General features: G+C 36.3%; 1 protein-coding gene across 1 annotated transcript in view; it reads right to left on the bottom strand.

The window, feature by feature from the left end:
- Positions 1-17888, bottom strand: part of LOC131045562 (beclin-1-like protein) — a 61125-nt gene extending 43237 nt beyond the window's left edge. The window contains exons 1-2 of the mRNA XM_057979155.2: positions 17521-17888; positions 6543-6994 (exon numbers count right to left, since the gene is read on the bottom strand). Coding sequence (XP_057835138.2) covers positions 6543-6994; positions 17521-17683 — 615 coding nt within the window. The 5' untranslated portion in view covers positions 17684-17888. The remainder of the gene's footprint in view (positions 1-6542; positions 6995-17520) is intronic.
- Positions 17889-18126: the final 238 nt, after the last annotated feature.

The raw sequence follows: 18126 nt of genomic DNA on the forward strand, positions 1-18126 counted from the left end.
CAGCATTATTTTAAATGGGCCTATCAGCAATTAGTTGTTGGCTCATTCCTCTTAAAAGTTGAACCATCTCCATCATGGTATCCCTCACGCTGGTATGGATCTATCTGATCTCTCTAATGAATTCATGGGGATTCGCCTTTTCCCAGACACCCATTGCCTAATTCTTTTCCCATTGCTTGTATCTATGATCGCTGTCACACATCAATCCACAGGCTAGCGGAATGCCAAGCTCCAATACAGCTGAAATATACCAGCTTATGAAACAATGTATTTTGAAATAATATTCTTCAGATTTGAGGAAAATAAACATATATGTGCAGCTCATATTTAATGGCTCAGATCATAATCCACTCGGAAATAACAATAAGATTTAACACCAGGTTCAGACAGTATCTAGTTTAAGTACAATTTCATCAGTGCCATTCCATGTACACCATTGTCATGTTCAAACCAAAGAATGCATATAAAATCAGTCTATTTGCCCTAGTGATCTACAGGATTGAAAAAATTCCTACTTGTCTGAGATCTGTTCCAGTTGCACAAGATCCTTCATTGAATAAATCAAACTTAGGCCTTCCCTCTTAATGACCATGATCCATTCTTGTGACTGTATGTGCCTGAGCTGTTTCTGCCCTAGTTTGGTTTATTCAATAACTATTGTTTAATAATATTCACCCTAGTCAGCCCTTTCAGTTATTTAAAAATTTTATTTATTTATTTATTTAAAAAACACATTAGCAAAAAATATTAGGATAATATTGTAACGTTTCTATTCTCAATCTTTTCCATTATGGAAAGATCATCTTGTACTCTCTATTTAAGAAGTCTATTTAAGGAGTCTTTTGCATCCTTTGCATATATCAAACTATCAATTGTCATTTCATGGTATCAAAGTAGGATTGGGCCTAACTCCCTCACGAGAGGGCCCAGGGTTACTAGTTCGAAAGTTTTTTAATTTGTGGGGGTTTTCTGAGGAAGATTGCAGATCTGAAATTCATTTTTTCCTATCAATCGCATGCTAAAGTTCGCGGGTGCAGGTGCGGGTGCGGGTTGTGGTTTCTTCCACGTGTTTTAGTTTTCCTGCTGCGTGCAAGCTTTTGTCTTCTATGAGCGACCTATGTTTTGCGAAGGTTTTTTGTGACTTTCTCTAATTCTTTTGTGGGTTTGCTTAATCCATAGTCGTCTTCTGTTTTTTTTCCACAATGCGACAGGAGTTTCTGTTCATTTCTGCAATGCCCTAGACTCTTGTTTGTAGCCACACATCTGGGATTTAGGGCATTTTTTTGCCCTGACTGCTTTGTTCTTGAACAGGTTTTGCTATGCTAAAGGTGTTGAAGGGTTTTTGGCGCATGATTCTACAAATGTGAGGGCTTTTTTCTTCCTGCAAAAGGATTTGAAGGGGAAGCCTGCGTTTGCATGAAAGTTTTTTCCTCTCTTTTGCGCCTGGTTTCTGAGTTTTCGTGGGTTTATTTCCGCGGATGCGAAGGGACAATCATGGCTTTTTATTCCTGGGTCAGCGACTCTGCATATTTTCTTCTTCAATGCCTAGGGTTTTGTTAAGGCGGCTTTGTCTGATTGAAGGGTTTGTCAACCTGGGTCTGCCGCGCAATGACAAGATGTTCTTCTGTGTGATGAAGTGTTTTGTTGCAATTGTTTTGTGTTCCTGTTGCCACGTGATGTCTCAATTTTTATTGGTGTCTGCTTTTGCAATTCTTGGGTACTCTGCAAACTGAAATTTTTGAAGGGTTTTCTGGTTTTTTCCGTAAAAATCAGCGGTGGTTTTGGATGATTTTTTCTGCAAAAATTGTGGTTTCTTGCATCTGTTTTTGGGTCATACTACTCATCTGCAAGAATCGTGGTTTCAGTTTGAAAAGCTGCTCTTGGTGTCTCTAGCTACAGGGAAGGAAAGCTTAGTTACCCAATTTTTGGTTGGACGGATTGCAGTGGTTCAGCAGAACCAAGGAGGATCTTAGCAGCAAGTTCTTGTTGCAAAGCATTCTGAAGCGAAGGGGGCAGCCTACAATGCTTTCGTACCAAAAGACCTTTTGTAGGGTAGTTAGTACGATAACCATTAAGGGAGGGTATTATTATCATTTCAAGAAAGAACAGCCGACTTAGCCCCTAATTAGGGACATCACATGTTAAAAGTCTGCAAAGAAGAGCTGATAAAAACGCACAAAAAATGCACAACATTGGATCCTACAAATTTTAAAATGAAAAGCAAAGCACAGCTTACATTTAAGTGGTATAAACACAACCTGTGGCAACCATATTATTATGAGGTATTGATTGCCTATCAATATATGCCAGCTGAGCTTAAACTGGCTCAAGAAGCAGAGGCATTATCTTCATACACAGTCACAGCTGGGTCTAAGGAATTTGCTAAAGGACTTGAACCATGTGTGTCTGTATTTGCACTTAACTCCTTTGAAATATATTATGCTCCACAGGAGTAGGAAACACTGTAAAACAGAAGGTAAATTGTGATCAAATGCTTGAAGGTAGTTTGTAATTACATGCTCTTCAACCTTTAGCTGACCAATCTGCTGCTGTATAGAAACCTCTGGAACTCTGCATTATTATTGCAGTCAGATGTTTTTAGTTTATAACCAAGATAAAATAAGACGCTCAATGCATGGCTGCTGAAAATCCAAGCTTGCACACAAGCAAAGGCTTGTATGATGGAACAGTCATGCGCTGCCATGCTCTTAAAAGAGTTGGTGGGATTCTAAATTGTGAAATTTAGACCGATCTTCCCCATAGGATTAATCAAAGTCCAATTCAGCTTAAGGCATTAGCTAGTTTATTAACTTTTATATAAACATACATTATAGTGAATCTATTATTTAGTCATGCACCAACCTCCGTCTTTATAAGTGATCATAAACAGTTGACTTTTCAACTGGGCCATAGGTGTGTTTGACATGATTAAGGCTCTTACTAAGCAATTGTAAGCCACTTTCCACTAAGACGTGATTAATAGAAAAATTATTTCTTATGTAAAGGAAAATAATAAATCATCAAGTTTACTTTTTAAGTCTTGGCCTAGTCAAAAAACCTAAATGGCATAACAAACCATCCTTCTAAGAAGAGAAGGATTTTTTTCACTATCTTGTATATATGTCTATATGCACAAGTATGGGCTCACAAACACACACACACACACATATATACATGTACAATTTCAGAATTTGTACTTTGACCTTGTGACAAAGCTCAAGGTTAAACCAAGCCTTAATACTCTGCCTACACTCTCACAATAAGGCATGTGTGCTTATTCATAATTAGAAGGTACACCTATATTTGTAAAATAAGCATGAACGACATGACCACAAGTAACATGAATAAAATCTCCCAACTCGAACAAAATCCAGATCAACATGCCTGGCACCATAAAATTGCATTTGTACAATGATCCAAGCAAGGATATCTAATAAACTAGTATTGGCTGAGATCCTAGGATGTGTCATTTATTATTCACCAATAAACATAGTCAAATGCTAGGACATTGATTTTTAGAATCAACCGAAAAGGATTTATGTGCACCCTCAGGTCCAATAACTTAAGACTGAATTAGCTATAGACTTATAAAACCTATTTGGTGGTAAAGCTTGAGGAATTGCAGTCAACTCATCCTATTGAATTCAATCCATACTCAAACTCGAATCAAGCTAGCATCAGCGAGCAATCAGATGATGCGGGCCATTCTCCGCGCATCATCCTTCCATCTGGTCTCATTCATTACCGCTCCTTCTATCCCATTCCCCAAAGACAAGGGACTAGTCTCATTCATCCCCACCCCAGATCCATCTATAGTTATGGTGACTGCATCACCACTCCATCCATTAACACGATACGCCTTACACTAGAGTTCTTTTTAGGCCGTTCAGAGTAGAGAACCAAAGCAATATGATGGGTGTTGGCAGTAATATTGTATGTACGGGAATAATTAGTCGGGAATTAATTAGGAAGAATTTTATTAAGTGTAGTAATGTAACCGAGGGTAGGTAGTTATGGGTGCGACGGTTGTCCCTCGCACCCCCTTGGTACCTTTATATACCATGTGGTTGTAACCGAGAGGGGGGATTATTATGATTATGGTGATTGCACATATGTTGGCTGGCATTTGAGATTCATTGTAAACATTGTGTGAATTCATACAAGTATGGTTGTGCTTTCTTGAGAATTCATGGTGTTGCTTTTCTATTATATCTATTACATCTGTATGCATTAAACTGTTCACCCAGCGGGTAAACAATGGGAAAAACTTTCACATCTGGTCCAGGGAACACTTTTCTCGTAGATGATGACTATCTATAGTCCTCATTCTCCCTCGTGTGGCACTTCTGCGCACAATAGTGGTGTGGTGTTTGTGCACCTCGCCCTGTGGTAACCCTATTGTTCCGGCCAGGGATGGGTCTGAGTGGTCTGCCTCTGCATCCGGTTCCTCTGCTTCAGTTCCAAGGAATCCCTTCACTACCTGAACCATGCTTCTGATTGTCACTCTTATGTAAAGTGTTTCAAATAACAGAAGTCCATGTTATACTTGATTCTTTAATCCAAGTTTCTATCCAAATAAATATTCACTCAGTTATTAATGGGTACATTCTGTTGGCATCACACATAAATAATAAATGGTTTTAAATTAGCTTCACCATACAGATCTGCAAACATAGTAGAATTGGGGAAAAATAAAGTGTCGCACATGTTATATATACAAATTAGAGATAACTTGTGGGCCTGGACCTCAAGCACCAAAAATAACATACTAAAAAGATATAACACACCTGACAAGAAAATATATGTCCTCTTTAAAAAATCTAAACAGAGAGAGACTATTCCATTAAAAAGTTGCAGACCAGAATATTTTACAGCTGTCCTTGGTCATCCAATTGTCCCAACACCCCTTGCCAACTAAGTTACTGGTTTTGGTTCAATTTCTAGTTTGGGTTTGCTAGTTCAGTTCATAGATTTGGTTAAAGAAAATTTGGGGTTGGATTTATTTTGGGTTCCTCCATCAAAAAAGTCAAGTAGAGATAACTTGTGGACCTGGACCTCAAGCACCAAAAATAACATACTAACAAGATATAACACACCTTACAAGAAAATATATGTCCTCTTAAAAAAATCTAAACAGAAAGGGACTATTCCATTAAAAAGTTGCAGACCAGAATATTTTACAGCTGTCCTTGGTCATCCAATTGTCCCAACACCCCTTGCCAACTAAGTTACTGGTTTCGGTTCAATTTCTAGTTTGGGTTTGCTAGTTCAGTTCATAGATTTGGTTAAAGAAAATTTGGGGTTGGATTTATTTTGGGTTCCTCCATTGAAAAACATATACAAATCATAAATATAAACATATTTACAGCCTAAAAGTAGAAATGTTAAAAGGCGATCTAGAATATACACATTTTCTAAATTGTCAAGTCTAAAGGCAAAAATATTTATAAACCTTATACAATATTAATAAAATTAATATACAAAATAGTAATAAAGTTATAAATAGAGTTAATATTAATATATATTATTAATTTAAAAAATTATATCAATCACTACTTAGCATATTGATTACCATATGCATATCAATTACCCAAAAAAATCATACACTGCATCAAAAAAGGGCCATGCTGAGATCTTTAATTCTTTATTTTACAGCGTCGATTATAACAAACAAACAAAAAAGCTGTCATTGGGTGGGTTACATCTCTCCTTGAAACCACTAATAAACTAGCTTTGTTGCTGTTCAGATGGCGACAAATTGTTCTGGGCTCCACCTCTGTCCATTTGCCTGCCCCTCTTCTTATGCCAAATGATGAGATGTTGAATTTGACAGATAATATTTTCTTCCCAAAGAAAAAATATGCAGGTTATTCATAGAAGGAAATAAATATTATTTTCAGCCTAAAAAATTTTAGAATGACATTTTTTCTCTACAAAGATCCAGGATTCGTCTGTGTTCTATACATTTGCCCCAAACCCGCAGACAGTTTCTCATCCCCTGTTCAAATCCGCAGCCACACAAATCAGATCCAGACCTGGGACCTTTGCTTAACGAACTGGAATATTAGGTTGCCAAGAAAGAGGAGCAGCATATAGATACTAAAATTCAGCATGAAATGGTATGTCTCAAAAAGTACTTGACAGCAGTATAGCTCCAAAAGACATACAAAGACAAAGTAAATCAGCCTAAATGGGGTTGCGTGCAGTTGAGATAAACTACAGGCACTAAACTGTCCATGGATAAATGACCTATTGGGGTAGGGCTTGACTGCATTCATAATAATTTTCACATGAGTTATATTAAATGGGCATATCTGTTAAAATACAGAAAATTGCAGTTGAAATTCAAAATAGGTATCAAACTGTTATTGGCTAAGGCCCATTTATCCTACTAATTGACAGATGAAATTCATCAAACAGGCATATCTGTTACAACAGAGAATATGTATCACTCTGAATTCAAAACAATAACTTAATCCTTATTTTTCTGATAAAACTTTGTTCCTGCTCTTAGACTTTAAAGTCTAAGCACACATATTTACCTGTGTCTGAGAAGATACAATGTCAAAGACCCGATTCAAAACTGTTATGCTGGAATTAAAACCAGCATTATTTGTGTGGAGTGCGCTGGTAGAACTTCCAATGGAACTTGGACTATGAACACCGCCTCCTTCAGGAGAAGATTCATATCTATACATAGAAGCAGCTGCAGATGGCAATACAACAAATGATTCGTCCATTGCCTTTGTACCATGGCTGTCAGATCCAATATTAGCAGCATGCCCAGGAAAGCTTTTATCTGAATGTCCCAATGCATGATTAATAGACTGATGTGGGCCAGCTGTTGGAATAGACCCATGGTTATGAATTCCACTTGGTCGTGGCCGAGGAGGAAATCCAGGGGCCTTCTGCTTAGACAAAATGACAAATGAATGGTCCATTCTACTAGCTCCCAATACACTTGCAGTGCCATGGATTGATGATGCATGCATCCCTGTAAAAAATTCCAGAGTGGCCTGTCAATAAAAATTTTAAAAGTACAGGTTCTAATAGAAACAGAGACTGAAACAGTATTAACCAGAGTTGCCAGATACATCCCCTCCCCCACACAGATTCACATCTGCATATCAGATACCAGATGCAGATATAATTCTCCTAGGTGAGTTACAGACACTGTATAGAGATATATCCTTATACAAGCCCATATTTAGGCTGTATCCAATGCATCTGCATATCTGATTTAGGGTTTATAAAAAAACATTCAATTTTGCCAAAAAAAATGTTTGTTATATTTATATGTATAGTAGGGATTTTATAAATATTTGTCATATCCATATATTATTCCACGCAACTCTAGTACTCTGCCCACGAAAGAATAAAGTAGGTTAATAAGACTCAAAGGTACATCTAGGTTTATTAACTAAATTCTAATCAAGATTTCCAAACCAAACTTTACATCTAGGAAGGTAGAGCCAAATTGATAAAGCCTAGATAAAAAATCCATAGAGCTAAGAATACAAAACAGTCCTATAGAAGAAAAAGGTCCCCTTATAAAATAAATCACCTAAATAGTCAAGACAAAGGGATTGATGGAGAATTCTGAACTAGCAGTTCAAAACACAATGCAAACTCTGTATATACAAGAAAAATTTTGATATTTGATCAGAAACAGATCAGTTGTAATCTGTAAAACACCATACGAAGTATTCAAAACAGATTTGGAAAACAACTTTTGATTCCCTAAGTGCTAAAATCAACAGTTACGCATCAAAAATCACAACACCTTGAAGACAAGAAGTAATGTAATAAATCATTGATAAAAGTGCACAACCAATGACAAATGATGGGAAAGAAAACATGGACCTCACAAGATATTTATTGGTGGTCTATATGTCAATTATAAATTCAGATTGCAATAAAGTGTCATATTAAACCAGGATGGAGTGGGTAATTTGCATATTTATAGCAGAATTGTAAATGGGTGAATATGTCACTTACTGCAAGCTATATATTCAACTATGGCCAAACATATCACTTACATACTTCTTGCAGGACTTTCCATGGCCAAGCATCTCATCGACCGCAAGCTACATATTCAAGTATGGCCAAAAATGTGACTAACAGACAAAAGGTTCAAATGTAGCCAACATATCACCACAACTGGAAAAGGAAGTAGACATGTCATGGAAGAAACAAAAACACATCAGTTTCCAACCTACTGATTTTCCATTTATCCAAAACACTGTGTAGAATTTGTTCAACATGTTGGTATGTTAAATACAGTGTACCCTGGGGACAAGTCCCTAGGGTTTCTAAATGTTCCACGGACAGCAAGATCTTGGGAACAGAATATCTCCTTTGTTGGAAATATTGTTGTCATTAATGTCAAAGGAAGACCATCATCACGATCAATGATGAAGGCAAATGGATGAGATTGTTGGCAACCATTTTGTCATTCATGTCAAAGGTTTGAACGAAATCGTATAAAGGCCAAAGGTGAAATTAGATAATGATAATTAGATAAATGGAAGAACTTTGTGCATGATCAATGGTGAAATTCGTATATCCATGCTACTAGCAGTTTGTTGTTTGTAGACTTGCCTCGTGTAGTCAATTGGATCTATTTAGCCAAGCTTCACTTCAATTGCTACTTCTTCATTGATATGCATCACCTTCATGGTGTCTATGCTCATGGTGATGATTTGAACATCATATGCTTATCTTAGGAGATCGCACTAGCTTTGTGGAGATGGTGTTTTTGTGTCAAAGCTTAGCTTAGTTGGAGTTTCACCAAAGATTGTCCATCGCTCTTACATTCTAGGAATAGACTAGATTCTCTAAACCCTTCTTCTTTTTACATTCTAGGAATAGACTAGATTCTCTAAACCCTTCTTCTTTTTATTTCTTTTTCAATCCAAGTTAAAGAGAAAGCATCACTAGATTGCAATATTGGATGGTTAAGTTCCAGCAGCATTCAAGCAGTTCAAGCAAATTCAAAGTTCAACGTAAGTCCCTTTGTGATTCCAGAAAAATCACATCATATCACTAAGTTTATATTCAACATAAAGTCAAGACCTGACTATAGAAACCTTGGAATCATCTTGGTTGAACATATAATTTAGCATCCGAAGAGATTTTGATCAAGATAGGATAGAATGCCTTTGGTTTTTTATTTTGTGTTTGAGGTGAATAAAAAACACATCAACAGGGCACTAACCCTCAACTCCACTAGGGATATTGCCCTAGACCCCCACAGAACTTATTTGATTTCTAGAGTACTCTCCAAGTTTGAGTTTGTGAACTATGCTTTGAAGCTTGCCTATAGGTCCTCATCTACAATATCATCATCAAATTGAACAATCTTCCCTAATGTTATTTGACACTTGTTTTCCCTATTTTCTAGAAGATGAATTTTTCATTTGGAGGGTATGTAGTTAGTGTACAATGCCTATTATTATGTTTCAATAATATGGTTTATTTGACTATGTATTTGCAAGTGTTAGTGCTGGTGCCAATGCCAATGGCACAGTGTTTCTTCTAGTTTACCAATACCTACATCATCTAATATGGATGGTGATGATATTTTTGAAGACCCATAAGATGATGCTTGATCAGTGATGGCTGATAGTTGACATTTGACATTGTAATTATTTAATTATAATATATCATGACATTTGAGTTTGACTAATTGACATTGTAACAATTTTTATTTTTATGGTGGTTTTGTTTATTATACAATAGATGATGCTATGTGTGGTACATGTATATATTACTTATTTTTATATGTTTTTGTATGGATGAACCCTACCCAAAAAAAAATTTGCTCAAACTCGTTAACCAAACCCAAAACCCAAACCAGTACTGGGACCGGTAACTTAGAATTATTAAAAGAAAGAAAAGAGGGATGCCATCGAAGGTGCAAGCCAGTAAGCCACGGTGCAATTAAAATGTAACTGTTACTGCTTCAAAATTTCTTTCTCTTTTTCTTATATTAGATGCATAATCTTGTATTTGACATATTAATTTTCATGTGATTTTTAAATATCTTTATACAAACTTGTGAATCAAACATAAAGTTAGACCATTTATATGTATAATAGTAAGAATAATATGCATATTCATCTGTATATTAAGGTTAATAGGTACTTGTTAATATATTTATGCTTGTAAGTTTAACCTTAAGAATGCTTTCTTGTAAACTTTAGATACGTTGGTATAATCCATATTTATTTCTTGTTTTTGCCCTTCCCCCGTATATATCTTAGATGTCTATTTTTATTGGAGTTTTCATATTCCATTACGTTCTTTACTTTCACTCATCCTTATTATTTGTATTTTCTGTAACTTTTTGGTGTGTAATTTAATTGTTGCTTATATAAGTTAATTTGTTTTATCTTTTGGGTCTACTATCAAGGTCAATTTCTTACCACTTGTCCAAACCTCGTACTATGTGCACCATCTCCCTCCACCCTTCTTATTCTTTTTAGTCCATTTAGGTCTGTAACCAACCCATTTTCAGTCTCCTTACGCTGCCTAACATCCTGATGAAGGATCACGGAGTATGATCCAAAATGTTTATGCAAAAATAATTCACACAATCTGATTCAGAAGCCGCAACAGTTAAGTTTCATGGATTTTAGAAATCTACTTACATTGGTAAGCAATTAAAACAATTGTAATGGTTTTGTTTGTAGTCCTCTTTGACACTCTTAATAAAACAAGTCCTCTTAGATTAAATGATAATTATTTCTTGTCATACTTCTGCGGACTATACTGTGTCATGTACCCTCGATCATTATATATGGCATAAATGAAACAATTATTATTAGTAATTAATATAATATTTATCAACGAATAATTATTTGAAAATTATTAAATGTTTATTTATTTATTTAAATATTATTATTTAATATTTATTAAAATTTATTACTCATAATATTCTAAACAACAATAGCGTACTTACAATATCATCCATCATCGATACTCAGCATTCTCTAACTATATTGTTTAAAGAAGACATAGTCAGCGATTATCTTATTGCTGACAATCAGCATACAAAGAAAGATGGATATGGAACATAGATGAAAGAGGAATCAAGAACAATTAGGATATATTCCTAAGTATTATGTCGCGGCTAAAACAGAAGCTAATGTAACGTAAGGAGAGGATATAATAGGAATGGAGAGACCCAATGATATTATAACTATAATTGATTAAGATCAACTACGCAGTGATTTTATTAATTAATGCAGCGCTTTTTATTAACAAACTTCATTAAGTTTCCAATGGGTTATTCTCGGGCAAAGGTTGCCACCCTTGGGAGAAGGATGTAAGTGAATCAGATCTGAGAAGGAGATATATATAGCCCACCATCAGATCTGTCCTTGTTTGATATCCTTGATTGATTGATTGAATGACTGATGAGTAATTGATTGATTGAAAGAATCCCTTTGATTGTGTGATTTGAGGTATTGGTGAGTGATAATGTAATGAAGGCTAGTTTGATATATTGGTGAATGATGATTGAATGAATGCTGATTTGATAGAATGATTTGCTGATTGATTGTTTGCTTGATTTCAATGATTGGAAAGATGACTGAGAAATGATAAGTGATCCTTGAATGATTGGAATGATCTCTTTTATACTTCATTGGTGAAAGGGTCCCCACCTTTCACAAGGCTTGAGTCACTAACCTTCATTAGAATTGAGTCAACACCCTTCATTGCTATCTTTGAGAATAATAAATTATTTCCCAAGTTGATCTCCCTTGGATGTCCTCCTCAAATGAAACCTTCTCCCCTTTATATCTTCTAATGTGAGTGAGAGTCACACCTCTTCATCATGTCTGCCCTTTTGCAATGGTCACAACCTTTCACAATTACCACCCTTTGAAAGAGTCACAACCCTTCATCATCACTGCCCTTTAAGAGAGAGACAACCTTTCATTATTATTACCCCTTTGAAGTCACAAGCCTTCATCATTCCTGCCCTTTGAGAGAATCACAACCCTTCATAATTATTAGCTTTTAAAAGAGTGACTTCCGCATTTCCTTCCCATTCCTTCTTCTTCCATTTATCCTTCCTTAATTCCTATGCTCCATTATTTTTTTCCTTCCTCCATATCCTCTTTCAAATGAACTCTTCTCCCTTTTATATCTCATGTTTGAGGGAGTCACAACTCTTCGTGGCATGCCTCTTGACCTTTCATTAAGCCTAATTAACACATAATCATATTATAATATATTTTATTATTATTATTTTTATATTTTAATTTTATTATTATTATTTTTATATTTTAATTTTATTATTATTATTTATTATTATATCTTCTTTCACAAAGGGGACATTACATGCACTATTTTCCTGAATTGATTAAACAATGTCATTGACAATGTCTGTGTATTCTGCCAAAAAAGGAATTGTTTTAGAAAATTGAAATTTCTTTTATGATTTCTGAGATGCTTTGCTTTGTTCTGTTATTCGGTCACAGCAAAGCCAGCATGTGGTATCATGCACAATTACCAGGAACGAGAAATTAGCAGCAGCAAAGTGACAAGGAACAATGTCAGGGAGGTTGCACATAAGAAATGTATTTTCAATGGATAATGAACATATATAGAGAAAAAATAAATTTTATCACAATAAGCTGTAAGAAAATATTGAAATTTGAAAAAATAGAGTGGTATCATTTCCACCAAATCCTAGGGGTTAACACCCGATCTCAACCATTGGTATACAGCACACCTAGTGAGTTGGATTTGGTCTTTTCCCAATTTCACCCTGGGCGGGTTTGAACCCAGGGTTCCTCTTTGTACATCCAATTCTCCTACATTTTAAGTTCATAACATTCCAAATTTGAAATGTTAATTAACAGCAAGGTCCAATGTAGCTGTTTGGCTAATTTTATTTAGCAGCCACTGCTTAATTTTTGAAAGCTATTTTTGGAATCAGTAATTGCATGATTTTTTATTTTTCACCTTATTTGAAGCAGTTGTGAAATTCTAAATTTTATCATATAAATTATATTAAAAAAACAAATCTGTAAAAAAATAGGAAGGAAATATGTGCAACCATTTAGGACATTTTTTATCAAGCAGTGGCTGCATAATTTCAGCCAACCCCTATTTATCAAAGCTTAGTTTTAATCCCTCAACTGTGGCAACTGCACCATTATAGAGAAAATTCCAAATTATTTTTTACCCTTCATTAAAAAAAAAACATGAGACCACCAGCGCTGCCAAAGATTAAGCAGCAAACTTAGTTCAAGCAGCCACAAAGGACAGATCTGTAATCTAAATTTTGAATTAAGAATAAATACCTTGTAAACTACATGATACAACAACATCAACATTTTTAAGATTGTTTTACTTTTTTCCTGAGTTACCGGGTTCGCCCTCCTGGCTCCCTGGTCCTTGTCTGGGGTCCCGGTCCGGTCTGACTGTGGTCCGGACAGGGTCCGTGTTTCACAGGCGTGGTTCATGCCAGGATGGACCCGGGTGGACCCAAGTCAAACCCGGGCAGCCAGCAGCCAAAAAATGCCTTTTTTTGCAAAATTTGATTTTTTTTAAATCCACCACTTAAAAAATGAAAATAAACCCTAAAAGTGAGTTTTAAATCATAAGCTTGGTTCATTTCTCCTCATTTGTGTTGCAAACAAAAGTTTTTTGCTAGCAGGTTGAAGAAAGGGTGAACAAAGTTTGGCTTCCAAACTCAAATAGGAGTTGAAGACTGATTTTTGAAGCTTCAACAAGTGTTGCAGCATCATTTCCACACATTTGCAAGCTCCCATTGGCTGAAAGAGGTAGGTTTTTGAACATTTTTTTCAACTATTTTTGTTTCACAAATTGTCAAATATGAAACATTAATTGTTTTTCATTATTTTGATTTTGTTTTGAATTTGTTCATGTTAATTCTTGCCATAGGAACTAGAATGGCATCTACCTCTTCCTCCATTGGCACAAATGAACAATCAATCTCAAAACAAAGAAATGATCCAAATTCTCCCCTATGGAAGTATGTTGACATTATAAGACCGCTTCCAAGAGGTGGGGGATTCCGTTGGAGATGCTAAGGATGTGGTGTTGAACGTAATAATTCATATTTTCAGGTGGCAGGCCATTTGTGAGGAATACCAAGAAGAGCAATCAAAAAATGCCCTAGAAAAGAGGGTAAACCTATACCAAATGAGACGGTGATGAAATATATCTGGGAGCATGAGGCAGCAAAAGAGAGGGTAGCCTGCAGATTGAATCAAACGCACCAAGAAAAAACAAAGGGAATGCAACCCCCGTCTAATCCCAATGTTATAGTAGAAAACCACCCCCTTCTTTTCCACAACTGAACCTCAAAGTGAAGCACCCTTGACACGCAAAAGAACAAAGGGGCCTTTAGAAACCACATTTCAAAATGAGTCGAGACATTGCCGACCAAGATGTAGCAAGGGTTTAATGCCAATTGCCAATAAAATCAAGCTAACAATGTCACAATTGTAGCAGCCTAAACACCTAGAATATGTGCAGAAAATATGTTGCAAACCGAATGAGGTGGAATAAAACAGCATTAAGGGCACCATGTCAGCCCCACGATGTGACTATTGTGGCATCAACTATTGCATGATAAACAACATCACATAATCCATCTGCAATGTCTGCTCGTATTGAGAACCAGTACTAGGCTGCATGAGACCCAATTGTGGAGATAAGCAACTTTATACTCTTTACTTTACGTTTTCTTCAAATTTGTACCTCTATAGGTTTTGACCTAACTTACCGGTACAGGTTCGAGGATGCGAACCTAGTTCGTGGGTTCGGGCAAAGTTTTTTTTGCCTTTTGGGTTTGTGGGTTATATATATATGCAAAATTTTGAAGAAATATACAAAATTACAAATCTAAATACATTTAATAGTATGCTACTTCATCATTGATCAATGCCAAATGCCAATTGATAGTTTAGAATTTCAATAATATCATATTATGTCATATACTCATATGCCATATAATATATATCAATGTATCATAGATTCACATATGTCTAGGAAATGAAAATCATTCCAATTACAAAATTGACAATCAAAAATAATAATTGTCTTCTATCTTCAATGTTCATCAATCATCAAAAGGATCTAGATCAAGATCATCATCATATGCTCCAAGTTCAAATTCAAAATCATTTGAACCCAAACAAATCCCACTCCCACTAGGTCTATCAGCTATAGGTATCTCATCATCATCATCCAAAGTGACTCTAACCAAATCATCAATAGTTGCATCCAAGTTGGTATACTTAGGGGTTACATCCCAAAGCTTCATTGACTCTTCCTTGTATTGTTGTCCCTTATGTGTTAGAAGACGCAAATTGGAATGAATATAAACCAAGTCTTTTGCTCTTTTTGAAGCCAACTGGTTACACTTCACTGAGTGGAAAAAGGGCCCCTGGGGTGAATCCTATCCGGACCCATCATGAACCCAACACGAACCAAGACCCATGTGGACCTGGTCCAAGTAAGAGCCTTCAAACAAGCGAACCCGGTAACTAAGCTTTTGACCTATTGAAAAAGCTAGTAGTAAATCAAGCATTGCCAATCCATTTAATCCAAAAATATAGTTTACCTTTCCATGTACAATGAATCTGCTGGCAATTGCTTAATAGGAAATCAAACTAATAAAAAGTGCATTTTTCAAACTCCTCTTTTCCATGCAATTGAGTTTGAAGTAAAAATGTATCGTGAGTTAAGTTCAACTCACCTTACAAGTGCCCTCCATTACCATTAAACCACAATCCCTTGAGCCAACACTGAATTGGTTAAGGCAAAAATATTGTTAGGTACAAAGATGATGAACTATCAGGCCTTAACTGTTTGCAAGACGGAGATTTAATCACCGGGTAAGCAGAATTGCTTGCAAGTGACCAGAGTGAATCCACAAGGTAAGATCGTCTAGTAACACGGTAACCCATGGCACCCCTCCAATAACCAAAATTTGAACTTGGAGTTAATATGGATGTGGCAAGCATTTGAGACCTAAGCCTCCCCAGCCCAAATCAAAATATTGGGCCTTGCTCGTTTCGATGTAGAGGTTCAAATTCCCTGGTAGAATTTGTGTATGTCTATGTTGGACCTCAGCCTGAATTGAAATTACAGGTTGTTCTAATTTCAACATGTAAGTACGAATGGATAACTAAGAAGCCCATTCTTGAAGCTATAATTACCCTCTCAATAGAACACTTCGACAGCAATTCCATCATTTAAAAACCAATCTTCGGCTTCAACTATACATATCAATCCTATTTTATTGAAATCCAACTTGGCGCAACAAGCTGTGGTGTGATCATAAGGCCAAATTTCCATAGACAAGACTAGAATTCAAAGGATAAAAGAATTTCAAAACCCTGATCTTAGCGGTAGGATTCAGAGGTGAATTTTTCCGCGTAGGCCTCTGCCCCATTGACGGAGTGAGGGTGTCTCCACATCTTGCACTGCCATCTAGGAAGATTAGGATCCGCGTAAGAGCCTGTGCCTCCTTTGGATTTGTCTCTCTCCAGTTCTTTCATTTTCATTCAATCCACCCCAGTTCGGATTCCAGCAGAAACAATTCAAACCGAATTTGTAGCGTAAAGCGTCGGACAAAATTCAGTGTCTTTCAGATATTGGATAGTGAATTTCAACGGGCAGCATTTTGGACTCTTCATCATATGCCTGTTGGCATTCCTCTTTCGAAGACTTCCATAAAAAGATATGGATAATGTAATTATATCATCGCATAGCTGAAGTAAGCTTGCTGCTGTATGTATAAACCAAACAGTGATATTAATACAGAGATTTGCCTTGCTCCGTATTAATGTAGCCAATTAGGTGAACCACATAAATCCGGCGTTCCATGTCTCAGTTTGTTTGTGCCTTTCATTCTTTATTTCTAATTCTGTTAATTGTTTTATCCGCACTTCATATCGAATTGCTTAAGGCAAATATATTGTAAGGTACAAAGATGATGAACTATCAGGCCTTAACTGTTTGCAAGACGGAGTTGATTTAATCACCGGGTAGTAGAATTGCTTTCAAGTGACCAGAGTGAATCCACAAGGTAAGATCGTCTGGTAACGCGGTAACCCATGACACCCCTCCAATAGCCAGAATATGAACTTGGAGTTAATATGGATGTGGCGAGCATTTGAGCCCTAAGCCTCCCCAGCTCAAATCAAAAGTATTGGGCCTTGCTCATTTCGATGTAGAAGTTCAAATTCCCTGGTCAGATTTGTGTATGTCTATGTGGGACCTCAGCCTGAACCGAAATTACAGGTTGTTCTAGTTATAATATGTAACTATGAATGGATAACTAAAGAAGCCCATTCTTGAACCTATAATTACCGTCTCGACAGAACACTTTGACAGCAATTCCATCATTAAACAATTAATCTTCGGCTCAACTATACATATCAATCCTATTTTATTGAAATCCAACTTGGCTAAATTTCCTTGGACAAGACTAGAATTCAAAGGATTAAAGAATTTCAAAACCCTAACCTGAGCGATAAGATTCGGAGGTGAATTTTTCGGCATAGGCCTCTGCCCCGATGACAGAGAGAGGGTGTCTGCACATCTGGCACTGCCATCTGGGAAGATTTGGATCCACGTACGAACCTGTGCCTGTGCCTCCTTTGGATTTGTCTCCCTCCAGTTCTTTCATTTTCACACTATCCACCCCAGTTCGAATTCCAGCAGCAGCAATTTCGAACGAATTCGAAAGCGTAAAGGGAAGGACAAAATTCAGTGTCTTTCAAAAACGAGTGTCATTCTTGCAATATTTTTTTATTGTTATTTGTTTTCTTCGTCAGGACGGAAGAATTTTAGCCACAGTATTGGGCAGAGGTCGCATGGACCGAAGAAGGCCGCTAAATTTAGCGCCTTCTTGTGTCCGGCTCTTTAGGCTTTTCTTTTTAAAAGTCAATTTTATAATTTTATTTATCTAAGTAGGGGAAGAGCACCAGTAGTCGTGTATCATAACTTCGCGCTTTTCAAAAGTTGACATGACAATGTCAAAAACGTCTAAATTTTTTATAGCACCTTCTATGACAAGTTAACTGCTTATAACTAAGGTTTCAGGTCATCATCATCATTTTTTATAGGTTT

Source organism: Cryptomeria japonica, chromosome 10, assembly GCF_030272615.1.
Source record: "Cryptomeria japonica chromosome 10, Sugi_1.0, whole genome shotgun sequence".
Taxonomy (NCBI): Eukaryota; Viridiplantae; Streptophyta; class Pinopsida; order Cupressales; family Cupressaceae; genus Cryptomeria; species Cryptomeria japonica.